This window comes from Mixophyes fleayi, chromosome 1 (genome assembly GCF_038048845.1).
Source record: "Mixophyes fleayi isolate aMixFle1 chromosome 1, aMixFle1.hap1, whole genome shotgun sequence".
NCBI lineage: Eukaryota > Metazoa > Chordata > Amphibia > Anura > Limnodynastidae > Mixophyes > Mixophyes fleayi.
In genome coordinates, this window is record NC_134402.1 from 75,165,170 (window position 1) to 75,190,324 (window position 25,155).

At 41.4% G+C, this 25,155-nt stretch overlaps 1 protein-coding gene across 1 annotated transcript; it reads left to right on the plus strand.

Annotated features, from left to right (window-relative positions):
* Window positions 1–261: 261 nt before the first annotated feature.
* Window positions 262–25,088, plus strand: LOC142104672 (LRP2-binding protein-like). Its single transcript, XM_075189482.1, has 9 exons — window positions 262–353; window positions 9,609–9,731; window positions 12,347–12,456; window positions 13,731–13,844; window positions 16,236–16,378; window positions 16,451–16,556; window positions 17,833–18,056; window positions 19,257–19,422; window positions 23,977–25,088. Exons 2-9 carry the CDS (start codon window positions 9,617–9,619, stop codon window positions 24,040–24,042), a joined length of 1,044 nt encoding a protein of 347 aa, XP_075045583.1. The 5' UTR covers window positions 262–353; window positions 9,609–9,616; the 3' UTR covers window positions 24,043–25,088.
* The last annotated feature ends 67 nt before the right edge of the window (window positions 25,089–25,155 follow it).

Below are 25,155 nucleotides of genomic sequence, written 5' to 3' on the forward strand. Positions count from 1 at the left end.
TGAAAAATGCAGCAGGGACAGACAGAGAAATCTAGGAGTACTCATCCAACGTCCAGCAGCCTTGAGAGAAAGATTCCTTCGAGCTTAGATACAGCCCTCTGTTCTTATAACCCAGTGACCAGCAGCATCTCGGGAGCATCATCCCCGGTTACTGGACAATCCATTATTATGTCACACAAGAAAACGCCACAAAGGGTTGCTAGGGAACGGTCAAATAAATAGCGCCCATGTGACACAGCTCGACCTATTGCCTGGCAGACACGCGTGGGTGAGAGACCTGAGAAGTTCTGCAGCAGACAGTTAGATACTTTATATTGAGAAGTTGTATTGGTTGTATGTCGTGAAGGAAGAAGGTGTGTATATTATTATAGTGTATTTGCCAGATATGGAGAACGTGTAGCTTTTTCAGCTGGGGTGGAACTACAAGTCCTGTTAGCCTGAGGACAATATGCTTTGCAGTTCCTTTATATCTGGAGAGCCACGTGACGTTAATGTCTAACTAGACCAATTAGTTCCAACTTTGTGTGTGCAGGTCAGAGAGGGGGAATTACATTTTAAATTTGTCCAGCTGGGATTAAATGGTATAATTTTAGAGCCGTCACCTTAGTCCCAGAGACAATTACAGTTAATCATAATAATAATAATAATATTTATTATTATTATTATTATTATTATTATTATTATTATTATACTAATATTTTATAATGTCAGTTTTGGCCTGACTTTCCATCTGGTGATATAAAGCTGGAGCACAGTTTTAGGCAATACTTATCAAATAGTGTAAACACTGAGTTAAAGGCTTTCTGCGTAAGTAACACATTATATATTTGTCTGCATTGGTTCAGGTTTAGTGCAGGTACAACAGAGAAGGAATTAATGTTTATCACATCTTGCTAATTGTTGTTTCTAAAAGTCATAATGAATTGTTACAACCAAACTCATTTTACAAGCTTATAGAGGTTGGTGACAACTACATCATCATCATTTATTTATATAGCGCCAACATATTCCGTAGCGCTTTACAATTGGGGTACAGTAATCAGACCTGATTAGTAGTAAAAATGTTATGTTACCTCATAGATGCCTACTATTCCGGAATGTCCGGGAGACTCCCAAAGATGCCCCCTTCTACTCCCAGAGTAGAAGGGGTCAACTTGTTTCTTATCTCACAGAACATTGCGACACATGTATGGTTCAATAATGTCAAGCTGCCATGTTGTACCTGTCCAGAAAGAGTATTTTGTCATTTTATTTCTATACCTAATTGCTTTAGCTGTCATACAAAGAAGAAATATTTTCTTTGTTTGCTGCGTAAGATGGAAACCTTTCTTACAAGATGAAGATGGGGAAGCTCACATTGTGGGGCTATGTGCAGGCAATATAGCAGGAATATACACCAATCAGCCACAACATTAAAACCACAGACAAGTAAAGGGAATAACATTGATTTTCTTGTTACAGTGGCACCTGTCTAGGGGTGGGATATAGCCTTTCTGGTCCAATCTCACAGAACAGCAACTGTAGCACAAATTATTGAAAAAAAATTAATGCTGGCTATGATAGTAAGGTGTCATTATACACAGCCCATCGCAGCTTGCCTACAGTGGGCATGTGAGCACCAGAACTGGACCATGGAGCAATGGAAGAAGGTGTCCTGGTCTGATGAATCACGTTTTCCTTTACATCATGTGGACGGCTGTTTGCGTGTGCTTTGTTTACCTGGAGAAGAGATGGCACCAGGATGCACTATGGGAAGAGTGCAAACCACCGGAGGCAGTGTGATGCTCTGGGCAATGTTCTGCTGGGGAAACTATGATGCTGCCATTTATGTGGATGTTACTTTGACACATAGCACCTAACTAAACATTGTTACAGACCAAGTACACCTCTTCATGGCAACAGTATTCCCTGATGGCAATGGCCTCTTTCAGCAGTATAATGTACCCTGCGACACTGCAAACATTGTTCATGAATGGGTTGAGGAACATGACAAAGAGTTCAAGGTGTTGACTCGGCCTCCAAGTTCCCCACATCGCAATCCGATTGAGCATCTGTAGGATGTGCTGGAAAAGCAAGTGTCAGGCACCGTCTCCGCACTGACACTTGGTGCAGGAGACGGACGCCTGCACCTTCCAAGCAACCACGTCCTGTTGCCTAGCAGCGGGACGCTATATCTGCTCACCTGTCTGCAGCCAGCATGTCTTACCACCAAAATCTCCCCAACCCTATCAGGAGGCACCTTAGGGTATATAAGGCAGCCTCTGACACATGTCTTGTGCCAGAGTATTTGGTCTTCAGCCTTGCTCCAGCGTTTGTTCCTGTGTTGCTGTTATTTGGATTCTGACCCTGGCTTGTTCCTGACTTCTCCTTGGTTCCTGATTCTGGCTTAGACTGATACTTGGTATTGACCTGGCTTACTGACCATTCTCCTGCTTCTGATTTGGCTATATCCATTCCTCTGGTTTTGACCCGGCTTGCTGACTACTCTTCCATCCTGCATCCTGGTGGGCTCTCACCGCTGCCTCAATTGTTACTTCGCCAGCTGACTGATACTGAGGGCCGCAACCTGCACGTCCCTTGCAGCGAAGTCCATACCTCCTTGCGGGGGTTCCTGGTGAAAACCAGGGGTGTGTTAGACTCCGCGCCTCAGTACTCAGTAGCACCAACTGCTGGCAGTTATCATCAATTCCACCTAGTGATTCTGGCAGTATACTCTGGCCATGTCAAATGCCGACGGCACCGGTGATCTCTCTGCTATTGACCTCCTGCAGCACCTGACTCGCCGAGTTGATCAACAAGAGGTTAACCAGACTCAGCTCCTGCAATGCCTTCAGGGACTGGCTACGCACATGGATACCCTCTAGAGAACCCTGACTCCTCCCGGAGTATCTGTTGCTCCCGCACCCCCCGTTGTCAGCTCTCCTGCTGCAGCTGCACCTAATCCTACTGAAGGGATTCGCATCCCACCTCCCAAAAAATTTGGTGGTGTTCCGAGAAAGGGCAGAGGGTTTCTCAACCAATGTGCTATCCAGTTCCAGCTATCACCAGGGAATTTTTCTTCAGAACGAGCCAAGGTGGCATATATTATTTCGTTACTCACGGATAAAGCGCTTGCCTGGGCCTCAACTCTATGGGAGCATGATGACCCCCTGTTACAAAATCCATCCTCCTTCATACAAAGCTTCAGAAAAGTGTTCGATGAGCCTGGTCAAGTTGCCTCTGCGGCCTCCAGCATTTTGAGGCTACGTCAGGGAAGCCTTCCCGTGGGTCAGTACGCGATTCAGTTCAGAACTCTCGCCTCTGAACTGAACTGGAATAATGAGGCCCTTAAAGCTACCTTCTGGCAGGGGCTGACAGATCGGATCAAGGACAAGTTGGTCTCCAGGAATTTACCAGCTACCCTAGATGATCTGATCTCCTTATGCATCATGGTCGATATCCGGTATTTGGAGCGTAATCAGGAACGAGAACAATCTCGCCGGGCTAGTCCATGTTTGGTCTCCACTTTTCAGAACCCACCAATTCTACCTGAGGAGCCCATGCAGATCGGGCGTTCGCGTTTAACTGTCGAGGAGTGGGAACGAAGTTTTAAAAACCATCTATGCCTCTACTGCGCTGACCCCTCTCACATTCTATCTCAGTGTCCCAAGAGACCGGGGAAATGCCAGATCCTAGTCGGTGCCGGGAAAGCCGGTCTAGGACTGAGTACATCTTCCCCTTATTCCCCAGACAAGACAGACTTTTTGATGCCCATCATCATCCATTCTTCCCAGGGTCCGGTCTCCCTTTGGGCCTTTGTGGATTCAGGGGCAGCTGGAAACTTTATTTCTGCATCCTTAACAGCTAACCTTCATCTCCCCCTGGAATCATTATTGCAACCCTTGGTTCTGACAGCGGTGGATGGTAACAGAGTGGCCAATGGATCTATCTCTCAGGCCACTCCGCCGATCCGACTGCAAGTTGGTCTCCTCCATTTTGAATGGATCTCGTTTCTAGTCCTTCCACAGACTGTTAATCCGGTAATATTAGGACTACCAGGGTTAAGGGACCATTCACCCCAATTTGATTGGCATCATGCTCAGGTTACTTCCTGGGGTCCGCTCTGCGCTGATCGATGCCTCAATAACCTACCTATTAGATGTCACGCTCTCAGACCCAGTCTTGGGTTGCCATCGGAATACGCTGCCTTCGTGGATGTCTTCAGTAAGACTGCCGCTGAGACTCTTCCACCCCACCGTCCTTGTGATTGTTCCATTGAACTTATTCCTGGAGAAAGGATTCCTCGTGGCAGAACGTACTCTCTGTCCATCCCTGAGACTCGAGCCATGACCGAGTATGTATCTGAAAACCTCGAACGAGGATTTATTAGAAAATCTTCCTCACCTGCCGGTGCAGGATTTTGTTTTGTAAAGAAGGATGGTTCTTTAAGACCATGCATCGACTACAGACTACTCAATGCCATTACCGTAAAGAACAGGTACCCCATACCCCTGGTTTCCGAGTTATTCGATCGGATCAAAGGTGCCACAATATTCACCAAACTAGACCTGAGGGGCGCCTATAATTTGATTAGGATTCGTGAGGGCGATGAATGGAAGACCGCTTTTAACACTCGGGATGGCCACTATGAATACCTGGTGATGCCTTTTGGCCTATGCAATGCCCCAGCGGTCTTCCAGGAGTTCATTAATGACATCTTCCGAGACCTACTCTATCTCTCAGTCGTTGTCTATCTGGATGACATACTTATATTCTCCAGAGACTTAGAATCCCATAGAGGTCACGTCAAGGAGGTTCTCTCTCGACTACGTTCCAACCACCTTTACTGCAAACTGGAGAAGTGTGTCTTTGAAGCCTCTCAGGTCCACTTCCTGGGATATATTGTGTCCGGTGCTGGTCTTTCCATGGATCCTGGGAAAGTGGCTGCCATTCTCAATTGGCCACAACCATTGGGCCTTAAGGCGATCCAACGCTTTATTGGCTTCGCCAATTATTATCGGCACTTTATCCAAGACTTTTCAACTCTCATTTCTCCCATTACTGCTCTCACCCGCAAGGGAGCAGCAAAATCATGGTCTGCCGAAGCCCTCAGTGCCTTCCAGTCATTAAAAAGGGCGTTCTCCTCCGCCCCTATTTTGCTACAACCAGACTTGTCTCGGCCTTTCTTTGTTGAAGTTGATGCATCCTCCATTGGCATAGGAGCCATTCTTTCACAGAAAGATTCCGATGGAAAGTTTCATCCCTGTGGTTTCTGTTCTCGAAGATTTACCTCCAGCGAATTAAACTATGGTATCGGGGATAAAGAGTTATTGGCCATCAAAACAGCACTAGAGGAGTGGAGACATTTGCTAGAGGGGGCTGAGCATCCTGTTACTGTCTACACGGACCATAAGAACTTAACGTACTTGCAAACAGTTCAGTGTCTGAACCAACGTCAGGCCCGCTGGTCCTTGTTTTTTGCCCGTTTTAATCTCATTTTGACCTTTTGACCTGGGGTTAAGAATATCAGGGTGGATGCTCTCTCCCGGTCATTTGATGATAAAGATCTTCAACCCACCCCCACCCCCAGAACCATCTTGGATCCTACTACCTTTGTGGCCCTCACCAGAACTTCAACCAATGTTCCTCCTCCTGGTCGCTCCTTTCTCACTTCCAGGCTTCGGCCTAAGGCTCTCAAGTGGGCCCATGATTCTCTGTTTGCCGGGCATGCGGGTGTCAAGAAGACCTTCTTGTTGATTTCTAGGCATTATTGGTGGCCCTCTATCCGGGCGGACGTTAAGGCCTATGTTGCCGCTTGTGGAATCTGTGCCAGACACAAAACACCTAGGCAGTCTCCTGCAGGACCCTTGGTACCACTTCCTATTCCAGAGAGACCATGGACTAGTATTTCTATGGATTTGGTCACCGATTTACCAGCTAGCCATGGATTCAATACTATCTGGTTGGTAGTGGATAGATTTTCCAAGTTGGCACATTTCATACCTCTCAAGGGACTTCCTTCGGCTTCTATCCTTGCTAACCTCTTCATCAAGGAGATTTTCCGTCTTCACGGCTGTCCCCAGGATATTATCTCGGATAGAGGAGTACAGTTTGTGTCCAAGTTCTGGAGAGAGTTGGGGGTCAAACTAAAGTTTTCCTCAGGGTACCACCCTCAAACCAACGGCCAAACGGAGACGGTCAACCAAGACTTGGGACAATTTCTCAGGACCTACTCTTCGGGTAATCAGGCTGAATGGAGTCGTTTCTTGTGTTGGGCAGAATTTGCTCATAATAACCAGGTGCATGTATCTACTGGTTCATCTTCATTTTTTCTTACCTATGGGTTTCACCCTCTCCTTCCTGAACTTTCCCAACCTGGTTCAGCACTTCCGCCGTGCAGAATCTCATTCAGGACTTTTCTCAAATATGGTCTCGGGCGAAGTCCAAATTATTGGAATCCTCCCGCCGCTACAAAGCTAGCGCCGATTGTCGCCGTAGACTAGTCCCCAGACTTCGAGTTGGGGACAAAGTGTAGTTATCCACAAGGAATTTAAGACTTCGAGTTCCCACCATGAAGCTCGCACCCCGTTATATCGGACCTTTTTAAATAACTCAAGTTATAAATCCCATAACATTCAAACTCCTTCCTCCATCACTCAAGATTACCAATGTGTTTCATATTGCTCTACTTAAACCCCTCGTTCTCAACAGATTTGTCAAAAGATCCCCACCCCCGGTCCCAATAAAGACTGATCATGGGGAGGAATATGAGATCAATCAGATTCTGGATTTCCGGATCTCCAGGGGTCGCCACCAATATCTTGTTGACTGGAGGGGTTATGGCCCCAAAGAGAGATCTTGGATCGATGTACAAGAGATACATGCCCCTCGTTTATTGGCCAAATTCAAGAAGGAGAGAGAGGCGACCTTGCAAGCCCTGAAAAAGAAGAAAGGGGAGAGTACTGTCAGGCACCGTCTCCGCACTGACACTTGGTGCAGGAGACGGACGCCTGCAGCTTCCAAGCAACCACGTCCTGTTGCCTAGCAGCGGGACGCTATCTCTGCTCACCTGTCTGCAGCCAGCATGTCTTACCGCCAAAATCTCCCTAACCCTATCAGGAGGCACCTTAGGGTATATAAGGCAGCCTCTGACACATGTCTAGTGCCAGAGTATTTGGTCTTCTGCCTTGCTCCAGCGTTTGTTCCTGTGTTGCTGTTATTTGGATTCTGACCCCGGCTTTGTTCCTGACTTCTCCTCGGTTCCTGATTCTGGCTTAGACTGATATTTGGTATTGACCCGGCTTCCTGACCATTCTCCTGCTTCTGATTTGGCTATATCCGTTCCTCTGGTTTTAACCCGGCTTGCTGACTACTCTTCCATCCTGCATCCTGGTGGGCTCTCACCACTGCCTCAATTGTTACCTCGCCAGCTGACTGATACTGAGGGCCGAAACCTGCACGTCCCTTGCAGCGTAGTCCATACCTCCTTGCGGGGGTTCCTGGTGAAAACCAGGGGCGTGTTAGACTCTGCACCTCAGTACTCAGTAGCGTCAACCGCTGGCAGGTATCATCAATTCCACCTAGTGATTCTGACAGCAAGTCAATATTGGGCAGGTGTTTATATATATATATATATATATATATATATAATCTATAATATAAATGTCTAGTGGCGTGTGTTAGTCTGTCTGTGTGTGTGTGTGTGGAAAAAATAAAACCAAGCTGCAGCGCCACCTGCTGACCTACTAAATTCTTAGTGTGTGTGGAAAAAAAAATTCAGAAAGGGCTGAAATTTGGTATACTAAGATGTTTTTAATTTGTTAATTGTTAAAAGTGTTTATAAAGATTTAAAAAAAATATATATATATTTCTTGAAGGAGAAGTGACAGTTGGGAGTGGTTGGTGGTTGCCGGGGGTGACAGTGGGGAGTGGTTGGTGGTTGAGGCCTGGGCTATGGTCCAAATGCATGACAAGAACCTTTTTAACACCTTAAGTAGCTTGATTTCACTAGAATGCATGAGTATCATGCACGGGTTAACTTGTGTATATATATATATATATATATAAAACCCCAAAAGGTTAAGGAGTATAAGTATTATGAAATGGCAAGTCCAATCAATGAGAAGGTGAAGAAGATTACCAAAGAATATGGACACAATCTGACAACCCGCTCTACTGATTAAGATCTAATGGGATTAGTGTAAATTGAAAGTCATAATGAAAAAAGAAAAATTACATGTCAGTGCCTAATTGTCTATAGAGAGATCAGGTAGTGGATTCAAACACCCTAAGGATATTATCTTGTGTATCTGTGGGTAACGACTATATAAGGACCCCGTGTAGAATAAAATTTATTAAATGTTATCCCAAAAGTTGAGTTTAGAAAAGATAGGATCTTATTCCAAAATTGGGATATATTTTGTGCCTGATAGAAACCCAATGAAGTGTTTTAATTTCTACTTCGTGTAGTTGTGCTGAGGTGACGCATCTCAGAATTTTATTTTCAGACAGGTGATTTTAATGTTGTCTCTGTTCGGTGTATATCACTCTCCCTTTGGTGGATAGGGATGGATCTGGTTTTATAACCTGTTATTCTCTTCCTAATGTAAGTTGTTTGTCATTTCTTTGTATTGTCACTGGTGTATGGGTAAAATACAGGATATTTAAAGTAAACACGTTTCCTGTCACCCTGTAGGATACAGTTTATATGAACTGTTTATGTTCATTCTCTTTGTACGTTGTCTTTCAACCTTCCAGAGCAGAGGGTGTTGGGTACGATATGGCGACGGTGAAGATGTCGATAGTTATACTGTTGACACCAAAATGGTAATGGTGTAAATGTCGACATATTCATTCTGCTCCCTCAGCCCAGGACGAAGGTGCTCCAGCTGGCATGTGTGGTGCCCTTCAGCCCTGGCACTCACGATCAGCCATTCTTTGTTACTACAGATGAGTAAACTAGACCCCTCAGCACTCTTCTTGTCGCGCTCAGTCATAAGATTCTTATTTATGGGTGTTTCAGTGATGCAGGATTTTTGCTTCTTTCTATGTTTTTTTAGCTACTCTTAGCACTTTAGAACAAATTAATACCAAATGATTGAGCAACACCATTTTCTTTTTGTAGTTTGAACAAAAACCTTTTATTTTTATTATTTTTCAGAGGGAAAGGAACAGATAATAAATCATTGTACTCAAACAAATACAAAAAATACAGTGAAATAAATAACAATGAAAAAGAGAAAAAAAAATAAAAAAAATAAAAAAAATATATATATATATATATATATATATATATATATATATATATAAAATTATACATAGATATAGCTTATATATAATTTCCAATACCGGAATATGGGATGCTAGTTTGGAGAAGGGAAGGGAGGGGAGGAGAAAGTGAGAAATTTTGTCAGTAATATTATAGAACAAACATTAACGTGAAGCATAAATAAAGGACAGAGCACAGGAGCAGCATACTGTTGATAAAGAAGGTCTCTCTCCCTCCCCAAGGAAAACCATATTTAGAGAGTCCCAAGCATTCTGGGTAAACGTTCCTATAGCTATAATTGGAATTTGGAGGGAAAATGGTGATTTAGTTGATTGCACATTTTATTGTTTGTTTCTCACAGTGTGGAGAATGAAGAAACTGAGCTCTGAGTCTCTGTCCAAGAGACGAGAAGGAGGCATCTTGTATAGTGTCAGCCAGATGCCTGGTTTCCCTCTGGAGAAGGTGGAAGGTGAAATATCTTCAGGTAAAACAAGTGTTGTACTAGAGGGTGAATTGTAATGTCTTACCTCAGCATAATATAAATAACAGGAAGTTCTTTTGCTAAAGTCTGTCCCACATCCCAAAACGTGTCAGTTCAGAGCATATCATTAATCACTTACTGTCTTTTATTATAAGTGCAGAACTGAGACTGAGATTAGACAGTTGATTTAACTCTTTATGTATCATCAGTTTCCTGCCGGCTGCATTACCTTCTGGCTGTGTTTTGGTCCATATTACCTTCACATCACTCTGAAGGGGATTATATTTATTATATTTGTTACAAGCCTAAACTTTCATCCCTTTCAAGTATGATGACCGGCTATTTACAGGGATGTCAGATGATGCAAAATGAATGCAAATATACATATATTTCTAACATTCATAGATGGTTTATGTCTCATACCCATTATTAAATAGGAACAACATAAAAATGTGGTTAAGAATAATAGCTATATAAACAGGAATAAATGCTCAGAAAACCGTACATAACCAGATTACAGTGCTACTACTATCAGCTGTAATAAAACCTATAAACTTACATTAGACAGATAAAAGCTAACTGTTGATTGGCAGCTGGGTATCAAGTGCAAATTCTGCATCTGAAGGAAATATTAGTGTTCTATTTCAAAGAGGACCACATCGTGTTTAGCGGAAGGTGCGTTGTCCAGTATGTATGTCCTATAAAGCCCTGGGAGAGAGCATAAAAATATCACTAAACACTACATGAAAATGCAAAATGTCGGTAGCATAGATGTAGGAGATAGCAACGTTTTTTATCTGTGTGGAGTACACCCTTGAATCCAAATGATGGTAAATAAGACCTGACACAATGTTACAAAGATAGTCTGGAATTTTTCAGTGTACTTGTGTCTGTGTGTAGACCTCATGGGAAAAAAAATGACTAGACATGAACAGCAGGTTAACATGAAAGATACAATAAAATCTGGTGTTTCCGCACCGGAAAGCCTCCCTCCCCCGTCTTATAGGAAAATAGGATGGTCGTCAGCCACAATTCTCAATTCATACCATGATGTTGAAAAGAAACATCAATAATTCTCTGTCTTAATATCAGGTTGAAGTGAGTAAAAGTAGCTCTCCCACATTTTGAAAAACATCTTGGGGTATATTTACTAAACTGCGGGTTTAAAAAAGTGGAGATGTTGCCTATAGCAACCAATCAGATTCTTGTTATTTATTTAGTACATTCTACAAAATGACAGCTAGAATCTGATTGGTTGCTATAGGCAACATCTGCACTTTTTTAAACCCGCAGTTTAGTAAATATACCCCCTTGACTTTGCGAGCGAAGAAATTCAGTTATTGCTTTTTCATGTCTCAGGCTCAAATCTACCTGGGCCTCCAGCTGATTTGCCTAAACATTCTCATTCTTTATACTTTTTTGCTACCAGCGTTTATAAAGATACCGTTTCAGTATGAGAATGGCGTGAGTGCGGTTATTTTGGTGTTACATTTCACATAGCCTCTAAGGGACAGCAAGGAGAAGCTACAGCAGCATCCTGCACTACAATCCAGAGGTCATCTAACAGGTGAAGCCGAGGATTAGCTCACCATGCCAGAGGCACTGGAAGGAGGTATAGTTTAAAGAGGACCGGTGCTTCCTTACATTCTATGCATTTTAAGGTCGCCAAGTCCAAAACTGTCCTCTATGTTAGAACATACTTGCCAACTTATGGCAAGTATGATCCGGGAGCCTGCCGGGGAAGGTGGGCGTGCAGGGGGCAGGGCCCCGAAAATCGTGTCAAACGCCGCGATTCCCGGTGAATCGCAGCGTTTTGGACCTAATTCTGCCCACTTCACTAGGAAGTGGGGAGATCCGGGAGATTGCCACACTCTCCCGGGAGTCCGTGAGACTCACTCGAAATGCGGGAGTCTCCCGGACATTCCGGGAGAGTTGGCAAGTATGTGTTAGAAGTTAGACTGTGGAGAGAGCTTGATAATGGAGAATTGGTTGAAGATTTGGTATGCTACTCTTTTAGGAGCTCGCTTAATGTTTCACATGTAGATGGCAATAAGGTTCTGCTATGGTTCCCTGGTATAGAATTATCCCTTCTGGTTGGTGAATGTGGTCAGGAGGGCACCAAGTACCATATTTACAGGAGGTTTCCTATAGTCTGTACATTTTGGATGCACATTTACTATATGATAGATTTGATTACTCCGCTGAAACTTCCTAAGTGTCCATCAGAGACGTTACTAAATAAAGCTATAGCATAGGTGCCTAAATATACTCATTCTAAAGTTATTTCAGATTTCCTCCAGCCAGGCTATCGCTAAAATGGGGGAAATTGTAAACAATTAATATTAATCTCGCTTAGACTAAGATAACATTAAAAAAAACAACTATATATATTATATATGTATACATCTTAGTTAATGTTTGGAATAGTTATTGTTTGATTTTCCCACCTAATATGGAGTAGTGAGTAATTATTGCTCTGACTTTAATATTATAATATATTCTAAGACCTCTGTCTCCTATGCTAAAGTCTGTACATAATCTTCTTGTTGTAAACTTTACAAACACTTATTGGAACAGGAAATAGAACTCACACATGTTTGTACCCATTGTTCTGTCAGGTAATCGACGTGCTGAATTACTAGAATTAGCAGAATGTTATTTAAAAGGAAGAATTAAGGAAGGGGCCAATATGCCAGCTTTCCTTCTTGGGCAACTCTACTTTGAAGAGGTAAGACATTTCCATTATGTGGAAGGAATATCAGTAATGAAATACTAATCAGATGGGTGTCAAAAGTATCTAACTATATCGAAAGTAGTGGCCAAGGTGCAATTCAGCTTTGAAATGGAGACAGAGGGGATGCCCTACTCCACTGCCACCTCGTCCCCGATAATGAAGAGGTTCAGCTGGCATGTGTATGTTACGGACGGAGAGGGAGCGCGTCCAGACCGAATAGACTGATTTACTACCTGCATCTCCTACACTTAGCGAAGTTCCCCAATGTCCCTATTAGTAGTTCCCTGGTGACCATTCGACTAGTGTAACTTTCACGAATTGGAAGGGAACCTATTATGTTCCCTCCCTCATGTGTTCAATATGGTTTAACAGCAGAATTGTTTAATGTGTTCCCCCCACTATGTACCCCCTCAACCCTTCCCCCTTTTAATTTAGTGTCCTTTCCTTACCCCCCCATCCCTTTCTACTTTCTGTACCCCATAATTTTTGAAAAATTAATAATAAAAATACTATTGAAGTTAAAAAAAGTATCTAACTAGCCATATACATTTTTTTTTTATATTTATCTTGATTAAAAAGTAAATTCTAATTTTATGAATGTTGTTTGCAAAAATTAGGAATGTTATTTAAAACCCTGATATAGGCTTTCTAAAACATGTTGTGGCCACGTGCCCAAGTTGGAGCCTGCATTTAGTGATCGTTCACACCTACTCACTGTTAATGTGTTTTTCTCCCATTAACAGACACCTGAGAACCACATTAAAAATAGGATGAATGGTTTTTTTTTTACCACCCTTGCAGGTGTATTTTAAATTTTAGAAGGTGCATTGACCTATTGCTCATTCATTAACGAGGTTGTATTGGTAAAAGCACAACATCTGAGAAACGCGTGGCGAATGTATCACAAAGCCATGTATAAATCACACGTTAGTTTTATGCGCTTTACCCATTTTCCCAGCACATGTGTGTGAATGACCTCTTATTGCTGCATCTCCTTCAGAAAGCTTCACTGCAGATGAGATTAGGTTATACTTCCCTAACTATTTTCTTCTGGTTTCTTTCTATTCATTTCATCATTTCTATAGTTCCCCCTTTTCTCTTTCATCATGAGAAATTTGCATTGCTTTCTTAAGTTGTAATATATTTTACTCTGTTTTGGCTCCTTATTACTTCAACTCCAAATGTCATTTTTTTGTATTTTCCGCTCCAGAGATAGACACAACGAGCAGCGTAATTTCATTCTGCTTCTCTACTTTGGTGTCTTGTAGGGATGGTATGAAGATGCTTTATTGCAGTTTGAGAAGATTAAAGCTGAGGATTATCAGGCTCTATATCAGGCTGGAGTGATGCACTATGATGGTCTAGGAACTCCTGAAGATCAAGTACGTATCAGCAGAAGTCCAAATCAGTTTGAAATATTTCAGTAATATAAACAGTTACTTCCAGTTTCTGTGGTTTTTTTTTTGTTGAATATTGTAATCTATAAATTAAAACATAAATATATAGATATATCGGTTTCTGGTCCGATGTATAAAATTGAACTATTCCTTTTGGTGATGATCATTATGGTCCAGTTACAAAGTAGGCCCGCAATAGCAATGACATTTGTTTGTACCCATTTACACAGGTAAGTGTGTGGATTAATGCATTAAGATAGCATGTGGGGTACAATCAGGGAGTTACTTGCTGGAAGCAGACTATGTATTGACCCACACACAAAATGCACCTCAATGTATAGCCTGCTTTAAATGTGAGTTATACAGATGTCAAAGTAAATTTAACTAGTCATATACGCCATTTCTTTAATGCTCCTAACATTAGGAATATATTTACTGTCATAATATTTAGAAAAGCTGTTTTGTTATTGAGCCTTACTTAGCACCTATTGGGACATTTTCTTTTTTTTTTTTTTAATTATTATTATATTGAACAACAAAGGCTTCTGGCGTTTTGGATTTGGGTAATTATACCATTGTTGGCTCAACAATATGATATGAGGTGTCTGTGACATCTTGTGATTATTTATTGCTATACAAATATACCGACTTACTGCAATAAATCATATACACTGAAGGGAAAACAGTTATATTGAGATTTTGGTTTAAAGTTAGGACAGCACGGTGGCTTAGTGGTTAGCACTTCTGCCTCACAGCGCTGGGTTCATGAGTTCAATTCCCGATCATGGCCTTATCTGTGTGGAGTTTGTATGTTCTCCCTGTGTTTGCGTGGGTTTCTTCCCACACTCCAAAAACATACTAGTAGGTTAATTGGCTGCTATTAAATTGACCCTAGTCTGTCTCTCTGTGTGTGTGTATGTTAGGGAATTTAGACTATAAGCTCCAATGGGGCAGGGACTGATGTGAGTGAGTTCTCTGTACAGCGCTGTGAAATAAGTGGCGCTATTTAAATAGATGATGATGATGATGAAAGTGACCAATTCATGTGAAAAGTATAACACATTTCTAAAAAGAAATAAGACAATGTTCTCTAAATTAACCGACATGTTTTTGCCGCTCTTGTAAAAAATGTTATGGGTTCTACAAATGTCTAATTACGCCCCTCTTTCTCTGCATCCTATAGACATGTCCACATAATCTGTTGATCACAGTTGTTGGGTTATTTTTGCAGTGATGTTTGTGGATAGTGATCATGTACGTGAATAGATCTCACTACTACGTATTTATAAAACTTTTCCAATCAGTTTCTTTTGTCTCTCACAAGTGTATTGTAATTCACAGATCAGTAGTAATTACACCTTTCCGTTTACAATAATGGCTCTGTCGTACATGTAGAATAGAACATGCTGCGCAGTGCTAAGATTCTAGAACACAACGGGGAAAGTGACACCACTAACAACTATTTGTCCTATTTCTATTGCATCTTACATATACATTAAAGAACCATATTAAAAATAGATTGATGTTAATAAGCCTTAATTAAACAATTCTCGAGCTGCACACAAAAAAATGTAATAGAAAATAAATGTAATTGCCAAAAACCTTAAATTGTGCATCAGGAAATAGAATGATAACAGGTAAGTACAAGTCCCTTTTGCCAACAGATACGTCTTGTCCTGGGTTCCCGCTATTATAATACAATTGTAAATGTAATAGTTAATGTATTGACAACATAGTTATGAAATAACTTCTCAGTGACAAACTATGGTTTCATTCTAATAATCAGGGGCTGGGGGGCGCCCCCAGGGCCAGTCCCATAGTTGGCTACCATGGGCTGGGTCACAGGGCTACATCATCATCATCACCATTTATTTATATAGCACCACTAATTTCGCAGCGCTGTACAGAGAACTCACTCACATCAGTCCGTGCCCCATTGGGGCTTACAGTCTAAATTTCTTAACACACAGGGCTACATTATTTTTCCTTTAAAATGTTCCTAATAGGCTGCTGAGCCGAGTCTTGACCCCCGGGCTAAAATTGTCCAGCCAGTCCCTGCTCGTAAAATTAAACAAGGATCATACAAATTATATTTTGATATCTACCATTTGTAGCTGCCTTCCCAAACTAAGTAACACTTAAACACTGCCATCTACTGGAGACACATGGTATCAACCAGAAAATAACCATCTGCTCCAAAGACATTAAAGAGATCTGTTGATTTACACTTACACCAACATAACACTGTTGCATTACAAGCTAATAACTTTGATGTATGTTATGTATATTTACACATGTATGTTACACAGTCACCTGAGTAACGTGAAGAATGAATGACTATTATAGTAACACTATTCTCCATTTGTCTGTGATCAGAAGAGAGGAGTGGAGTACATGAAAAGAATCGTCAGCTCCAGCAGCTCTCCTGCTGCACACATGAAATACGCAGCTGCCTACAATCTAGGACGAGCCTGTTTTGAAGGCTATGGGATGGCTCGCTCTGACGAAGAAGCAGAGAGGTCATTATTTTTTTCTGAGAAGCTTAGAGAACAACCAGGTCATGTTATTCATATACTTTCTTTTCACTCTAGGTGGTGGCTTATTGCTGCTGATGATGGAAACCCCAAAGCCAGTGTGAAGGCCCAGAGTGTGCTGGGAATGTTCTATTCACAAGCTCCAAACACCAATCTGAAAAAGGTGATTTGCATTATGTCATCACACTATCACTAGCAAAAAAGTGCTGAGTGCTTCTACTTATCTACCTCGCTTCCAACATGACCTACTTCACTGCAAGGCAATAGCCTGGTCCTATGATTACTCTCTGCTCACGTTATTGCAGCTGGAAGAAAAGTGTGAAATTCAGGAGAAGAAAAAGTTATCTGTGGGGGGAAAGGGGGTCATATTAGAAGTTGTATGTTGATGGTGCATGTAGTTTGCTTGCAGAGAGGACAAAAAATATGGCAGAGACCAGGTAAAGAGATAGATACAACCCATGAGTTTGCTCGTAGCTTTCACAGACTCGCACAAAACTATCTCCAGCATATACATCCCTTTGTGGTATTCACAGCTAGAAATGGCATAATCTCAGCACCCCCACATCAGTCATCACAACATGCCCCCAGATAACCCCCACTTGCTCCAAAATACAACCACATGCCACTCACACCTCCCCACTGAGGAAGGAGGGAGTGCATGTAGTGCAGAATACACTGTACTCTGCTCTTCTCCTCTGATTGGATGTGCTGCGTGCCCTCCCTGCGTTGTGCTGATCAGGTCACATAATGAGGAAGCTGGCTGCTCCCATTCGCTCATTCAGGCCACCTATTGGCAGGGGGGCATATGCCCCCAGGACGGCCCTTAGTGGGCTATCTTGGACTGCTTTTTTTTACCTTTAAAATGTTCTCAATAGGCTGCTGAGTCAAGTCTTGCCCCCCCCCGGCTAAAATTTGCCAGCCCTGCCCTGCCTGTTGCCCAACACTGCTTTACACAATGTCTTTCTGAGATTTCTTTCATTCTTAGACTAGACCTGTAACATTACAAGCTGGATGGATATCCAGAAGCTACAAGGCCTCCACCGCTTTATATAGAGACGTGTCCAACTTGGGCCACTGCTGCTTTCACCTCTCACAAAACCAATTAGTCTTTAAACCTATTGTATGTGCTTTTCCATATTTACTAGTAGGTTTGTATTTCCCTCTGTGTATTTAAAAAGTTTTTTCTTGAAAAATGATAAATGTTGTTAAATGTAGATGCTCCAAATTTGCAGTGAATTATAAACCCACCAGCAGGTGGCGCTACCACTTCTAGAAACACAGATTCCAGGTCCCATAATTAAACTGAAATTCATTAGATAGGACACATTTATGAACTGTGGCATTTTCCTGAACCCATACAAATCAGCACCTGTCATGTTTATCGTAATGTTTTATGTCAGCCGCGGCTGGTGAGCACATTGTCATCTGGTCTCGTACAGGCTTTCTTCTGGCATTCAGAAGCCTGTGGCAATGGAAGTTTGGAGTCACAGGGAGCTCTTGGTGTGATGTATCTGTATGGACAGGGAATAAAGAGGAATCTGCAGTCTGCTATGGAGTGTCTGAAGGAAGCGTCAGAGCGTGGAAACGTATATGCACAGGGGCAACTGGTCGGCTTCTACTATCACAGAAAGATGTTCACAAAAGCAGCTGAACTGGCTAAGATGTAAGATCTCGCTGCTGTCAGGGGATGTTTAGTATTATCATATACTGTCTACTTACACGTTTCATAACCACATTTTCTTTTTTTATCAGCAAATATACATAAAAAGCATGACACTGTTGGATAAATTACAACCACATTCTCAACCTTAATTGTGCTATGTGCAGATAGCGTTGAAACAAGAAGCTTAGCTACAGCTGTTCATGCATGGCACTGTAAAATAACATACTTGCTGAGTGCTGCCCCCTGTTGGTAATGTTGTGCATCCCACAATTTGTATTCAAAAATTACCCAAGTGCTGCACACAGAAAAATAGTAAAATACAATTGATATTCACTTATGTACAATATCCCACAACTAAAAACAAAAGCAAATAAGCTGTTATAAATAAGTTACTGAAAATCAGTACAGGTCATTAATAACTAATGAAAATACAGGTGAAAAAGTACCTATATTAGCCCTGTTACATAATATACACAGGCAATTACAGGCGTGTGCTGTGTTTCTCTGAACACAACCTGGTATATTTTTATCTGTTTGGGGACATATTTAAATATACATTTACTGAAGGTTAACGCATCCTGTACAGACAAGGGGCACACATAAAGAACACGTGTATGTATACATGATAAATTCAGGAACCTTTGCTGTGAACACCTGGGTGCACATTGGTGTAAATGCAGGGAAACGTGCACTCCTGCTAGGATATGTAGTAACAGGTAATTATCAGCAAAGGCAGTGAGCAGTCCTTGGGCTGGATTTACTAAACTGCGGGTTTGAAAAAGTGGAGATGTTGCCTACAGCAACCAATCAGATTCTAACTGTCATTTATTTAGTGCACTCCACAAAATGACAGCTAGAATATGATTGGTTGCTATAGGCAACATCTCCACTTTTTCAATCCCGCTGTCTTAATTCAGTGTGTAGTTTTCTACATTTTGTTCCTAACAATACTGATCATTTTCCCACGCCCAGTTCCAGAGATCCTCTACTATTGACAGTCCTGGAAATAATGATAATAATATAAAAGTTTATCAGTCTAAGATGCTTATTCTGTGTATTGCTGATATGAAATGTGTTTAGCATTTGATGTTTACACACATTATTTTCTACATGTTGTGTGTGTGTACGGTAGGCAGTCTATTTTTCTATACTTTCACTGTTGGTGTCATCTAAGTTAATTTGAATTTTACTGTTATACAGGGTTGTACAATATGACAACATTGACCTGATAGCAGAGGCTTCGGATTGCCTTCCTGCCTACATAGCCAAAGGAATAGCTATGGCCAACTTCTACCTGGCTAGATGCCTCCATCGTGGTTTGGGCATAAAACAAGACATCGCAGCTGCTAAGCCTTACTACACAAAAGTAAGTTGTTACTTGTTTTTCATTATTATGTTTGTCATGGATTTTTTAGAAGGGTTTCCATGCCACACCGCTAGAGTGGCCATGATCATCCTACAAGGGACATGGCTATCACTTTAGCGAATGACAGCCAGCTCTCTAATACTCGCCCATTCAGTTAAGTACATGGTTAATGCTGTGAGCGTCACTGTTAGGTGCACACAGCTACCCCTTCACAAGCAGAGCCGTGTGAAGCAGGACATCCCTCCTGACTCTCCCTGCAGTCAGGACAGTCACCCAAATTAGGCACTGACCCACCTTCGTCCTGCTCGCACTTACCTGTTCTTGCTGCTTCCATTACCTAATACGCAGTAGTGTTTGGGGGGCCCGCGCTTCCCTATACAAAATGTATGGGTGATAATTGGTGCCTAGGGGAGTGAGATGGAGGGAAGTGGTCCCTAAACCCCAGAATATCATTTTAAAAACAAATTCCCAGGTGCGGGCAAACAGTAGTAATTCATAAATCTGAAATAAATTTGTACAAACCTTGTACCTAGTGGTCCACATGCACTCCATTGTATTGGAAAGTAAATTGCAGATATGATACATAAAACTGGATCCATACATAAAATAAAACCAAATACATTTGTAATTAGTGCACTGATAACGTCATATAAACAAAAGGTTCAAGCAATTAGCTCAGTCCGTATATTTACCATAGTGGTTTCCTAAAACCCACAATTATTTTGCTCACTAGAGTTTGTATCCATTTGTGCATGTGGACCACTAGGTACATGGTTTGCACAAATTTATTTCACATTTATGAATTACTACCGTTTGTCTGCTCCTGGGAATTTGTTTTTTCAGTTTCTTTCACTACCTGCTGCTGTCACTTCTTAAGCTCACTTGCTGCTTGTCGGGATCCTGGACTAGTGCCCTCTTTGGATAAAAGAATAGACACAAGAAATATGGGAATTGTAGCATTTATTGATCTCTCTAGACCCCCCTCCCCTCAACCAGCCATGATATTAAATCAGTAGTACCCATATTTAATAATTAGGCCTTCCTACCTGGAACTAGCTCTGACATTATACGATTGCCATTTACATTTAATAAATAGACCTATTTTCCCTAATCAGCCTTATCAAATTAATAGCATTCAGCATTCATAAATAGATCTATTCTCCCAACATACACTGCCATTCAATTAAAAGTATTCACATTTATTAAATACCCCTATTTCCCCCCCAATTAGCCCAACATTACATTAATGGCACTCACATTTAATAAATACAAATATTTCTCCCCTAAAATGCTTTAGCATTAAGTAGCATTCATATTTAATAATTAAATGTTTCCCCCCATACTGCCCCAAAATTAAATAATTAGTATCATCATGTAATAAATAGTCCTTCTTCTCCCAAACTCAGCCCCACATTCAATTAATAGCCCCCAAGCAGCCCCAGCATAAATTAATCAAATCACACCACCTTAAATGAGTATTACCTTGACCCCACCATTAAATTCAATAGTTCCCACCATCAGATAAAGTGTCCCTATTAATAATATATTCTACTCTGGCTGGATCACGTAGAAATAACTTATTGTAGAAATTTATTTCAGTTAGTGGCGCAGGTGCCAATTTCTAGAATTGCAACTGTACAGATTTTTTTGATACTGTTATTTTTCTGTAATAGAAATGTACTGATTTCTGATACAATAGGCAAATGTTGGAGGAAATTTGTTTTGTAACTTCTGAGACGATTTTGTAACGCGATTTTCAAACTTTTCTAGAGGAAATCCCAGTTATGCTAATTAGACCATTTTCATCTGTGAGTGACCAAGCCCTTGAATACACAGCAGGGGGTATCTGTATCCTGTTTTGTTAAAAAGATAGACGAACTCTGAACAATGTAGGCAGCAAGTGAATTGGGAAATAACAGATTGGTGTAAATTTTGTTAAGTCTAAATTGCATTTAAAATTTAAGTTTAGAGAACATATTACATCCTGATGCTAAACTTTGTAATATTTCAGACTCTTTGGTGCCTGGGCGGAAAAGGGGGCTGTTTTATTCCCTGCTAACATAGGAGTCAGAATCCATATAAAAAGAGCACTGTTTGACCATGTTGTGTATCATTACATTTGTAACTTCTGGAGAATCGCTAGCACCTCAAAATAGCGTGTAAAACTCCTTGTCAGGGCTCTTGAGCAATAAAACATCACTGCTTGAAGATTCTGTGACCAACAGATAAGAGCTTACACTCTAATACGTTCCCCTGCCCGTCTGTGTTGAACCCAGCGTCTCTGTGTCAATGCTCTGCCAGCTACCCAGCAGTCTTGATCCATAGTAAGCAGTCAGGAGGTACTAACCAGCCCATAGCAAAGAGGCACTGCAGCAGCTATACCACCTACACCAGAAGTAAGCTCTTCGCTGTGTCTAGTGGTGGCAGCGGAATTCTCTGATGGTGAGGAGAAAACCCAGATAAACTGTGCAGGAAGAGCATCCCTTCTTTCCTCTTCCCCCCTACAGACCGGGTGGTGAAGTATGCCCATCCGGTCACACTACCCATGATGATTAGTAACCTTCCTCACATAAATAGTCCAGACTCCACCCCTATTACTGTAAGAGTCTCCTCCTCCCTCCAACACTTACCTCTGTCTACTGGCGCTGAGTTGGAGAGGCAGAATCTTCTGTCTGCCTCTTGTACAGTGAGAGGGCACGCAGGTCATGTGCGCACCCCATGTGATATGTCAGCGGAGCAGGGGCTAGTAAATAATATGGAGAAGGTAGGAGAGGAAGAGATTTAGATCCGTTCCTCTGCAGATCCCGCCAGATGCAGTGCAGTTGTTGGGGAAACACCAGTCTCTGACGTCACTGAATCCGGAGGTAGCTGCCAACGACGGCAGAGCAGCCGCGAATACCGGCAACAGTTAGATTTCTGTTCCTTAACCATTTTAATATTTATCAAACTAACAGGAGATTTTCCTCTAGGAGATACCTATTCACAATTTTCTCCATTGGTATAGGAGGGATTCAGCCAAGGTGTTATTGATGACAGGGGGCATATGAGGGAGTTAATGAGGGAGATTCTATAGGGAGCAGTCAGATATCTTTGGAGGTGGAATTTAAATACCCCTTTGATAAAGTTTTAAATTGGGGATATTGTGCAGAGGTGACGGGATGGATTACTCCAGTCCTGGCGGAAACGATAAAGCCTTTATGCTTTATCGTTTCAGCCAATGTATCAATCTATAGCAACTCAATTATCCAATCCATTGGTTACATTTTTAGAAATCTCAATTGGAGATTGAATTGCTTCACCTACTGTTATTCCCGGGGTCCAAACCCATCTACATTAAATTGTTGTGGAGCCAAGTTCCTCAGTGACAGTAGGACTTATTATAAGGCAGTTTTTTGTACAAACATACATTTTATTTGTGTTCCCCAAATACAATCAATGTTTTGTCAACTGCAACTTCCTCTTAGTATACAAGAGAGGTGGACAGTCGTGGCTGGAGCAAGTGGGTAATAATCTGTTGGAGGACCTAGAAGGTGTATTGTGATAACGTGTGTGTTTTGATGAGCTTATAAATGGTTCGGATGTACAAAGTGGATGTCAGTTACAGGGTGCAAAACACCTGATGTGCAGTAGATCATCAGTTTTGGTCCAGCTGTCACCATTATTCCCACCAAAGTGCATATGTAGGTGGAGCAAGATGGCGGCATTTTGAGACGTTTCCACAGACCGAGACACAGTATGGAGTTGGCATACTGGTGAACCTATGCAGGGCAAACACAATATTTTATTGTATGGAGTGTGATTGTTGCAATGAGAAAAAAAAAGGAATGGAGATCTGTACTTGTCCTGTACTTTTAGTGGGACACACTGCCCTTTCCAGTCACACTTCAGCATATAAGCACATTACTAGGCCCACTTTGGCCAATGTAATCACACAAAAGTGGCACATTTTTAAAATAAAAAGTTGTGATGTCCCCTCACTGTCATGATTTATTTATGTCATAAATTAGAGGAAATCAAGGAGGAAAACAGAACAGTTTAATGAAAGGGGTGTTTCTAAAGTGGCAGGAGGCTGGACTTTGATGCAATATTTACACTTTTACACAGTCCCAGCTCTTTAGACTTTTCCACCTAGGTGCACTAGTTTGTGGGGGTGTCTCCCGTCAGCAAACCAATCAGACGCAGTGGTTGAAAACTAAAGCATTCTGCAGTGCTTTATGTACATGAGGCCTGGTGGGCTGTGATTGAATGTATGATATTAGGGGGTGGGCCATGCCTTTAGTATACCGATTTGTTCATACATTCATATCTAGGCTCAAGAAAAGATGCAGAATGTACAGATACATTAGTCAAAGAATATCACACTTATAATCATCCGGGGTCTTTTAAACCAATAATGAAATCATACTCTATACATTATTACTTATAATTCTCAAAACACGTAAGCAAAAAAAATGATGGATTTTGCACACTAGTGTATAGCCCAGTAAGTGTCACACAATATGGAGTATTTCTTCCTCTATGTGTAGTATTACCCTAACTAGTCCTCTCTTTCAGGCTTGCCTCTTGGATCTGGATGTGGCCAGTGATCTGCAATGTGATGTCATTTATGAGAAGATATAGCGGAGCCTTTCCAGGCCTCATTTCAGTGCGTTTACAGCACTTACGAATCAGACTGAATTATATCTCTTGATACGATGTCTAGATGAAAATAAATTATTATTGTATTTATTGAGTAATATTTCCAGCCCATATAACTGTTAGAGAATAAAAGAGAGCAGTTTCCACGTGACTGATAAAGGTTGGTAATACAGCTGTAGTATGAAGATGCCTTTGTACTGGAAGCTGGACAGGCAAATCATTAGCATATGGCTGTCATTGATTATGCAAGATCTCATAATCTAAAGTCTATCCGATATTAAAATATTGTATCCAATAAGCTGTAGAAGTAATAAATATTGCCCCCTATGAAAAACCTGATTTATCCAATTCATCCTGAAAGCTCCCAAAACTCCTTAAAAAGCTGAGCTAAAGCATCATACATTACAATGCATGGGCTCTTTGGGTTCCAAATTATTCCTCACAATGAAGCATACTGTGGACAGCAGCTGGTGCTTTACCTTGGTCTGTGTATGTGTCAGAATGTTTTGTTTGGTTAAAAAAATGTGAAGGACACTACTGTGCTTGGGGATCGCGCTGCTTGTTTTTACCCTGGGGTGGAGAAAAGGTTGATACTGAAATGTATTTATTTATTTTTCTATGAGTAGACAGGTGGTATTCAGTGCCCAGAAAAGCACTGTTTTCAAATCAGCAGTATGTGCCACTTACTTTGTGATAAGCCCATGGTGCCAACTGAACACATTTTCTAATACTATCATATTAAAGAAGATCTGTCAAATATAGTAAACAATGTCTTTATCAAAAAGATCATTCAGAAATAGGATTAGCGATCATTTGAAAACTTTGATCGCCCAGAACTTCTTACCATGTTGGCAGATTGAACAATCGCAATCAAGTCATCTCTTTTGTGCACATGGTCACTATGTCAAGTGTATCACGTTTCGATTGTTCTTTGTTTACAGATTGCGCAATGAAAAGACAGTTTTACAGATTGTTGTGTGTACCATAAAGCTAAAATAATAATAATAAAAAAAAAATGAAGTGCCTCATTGCCTTTGTGCTGTCACTAGTTCCTAGGGAATGGATTGGCTGAATTCTCTTGTATATTGGTTAGCA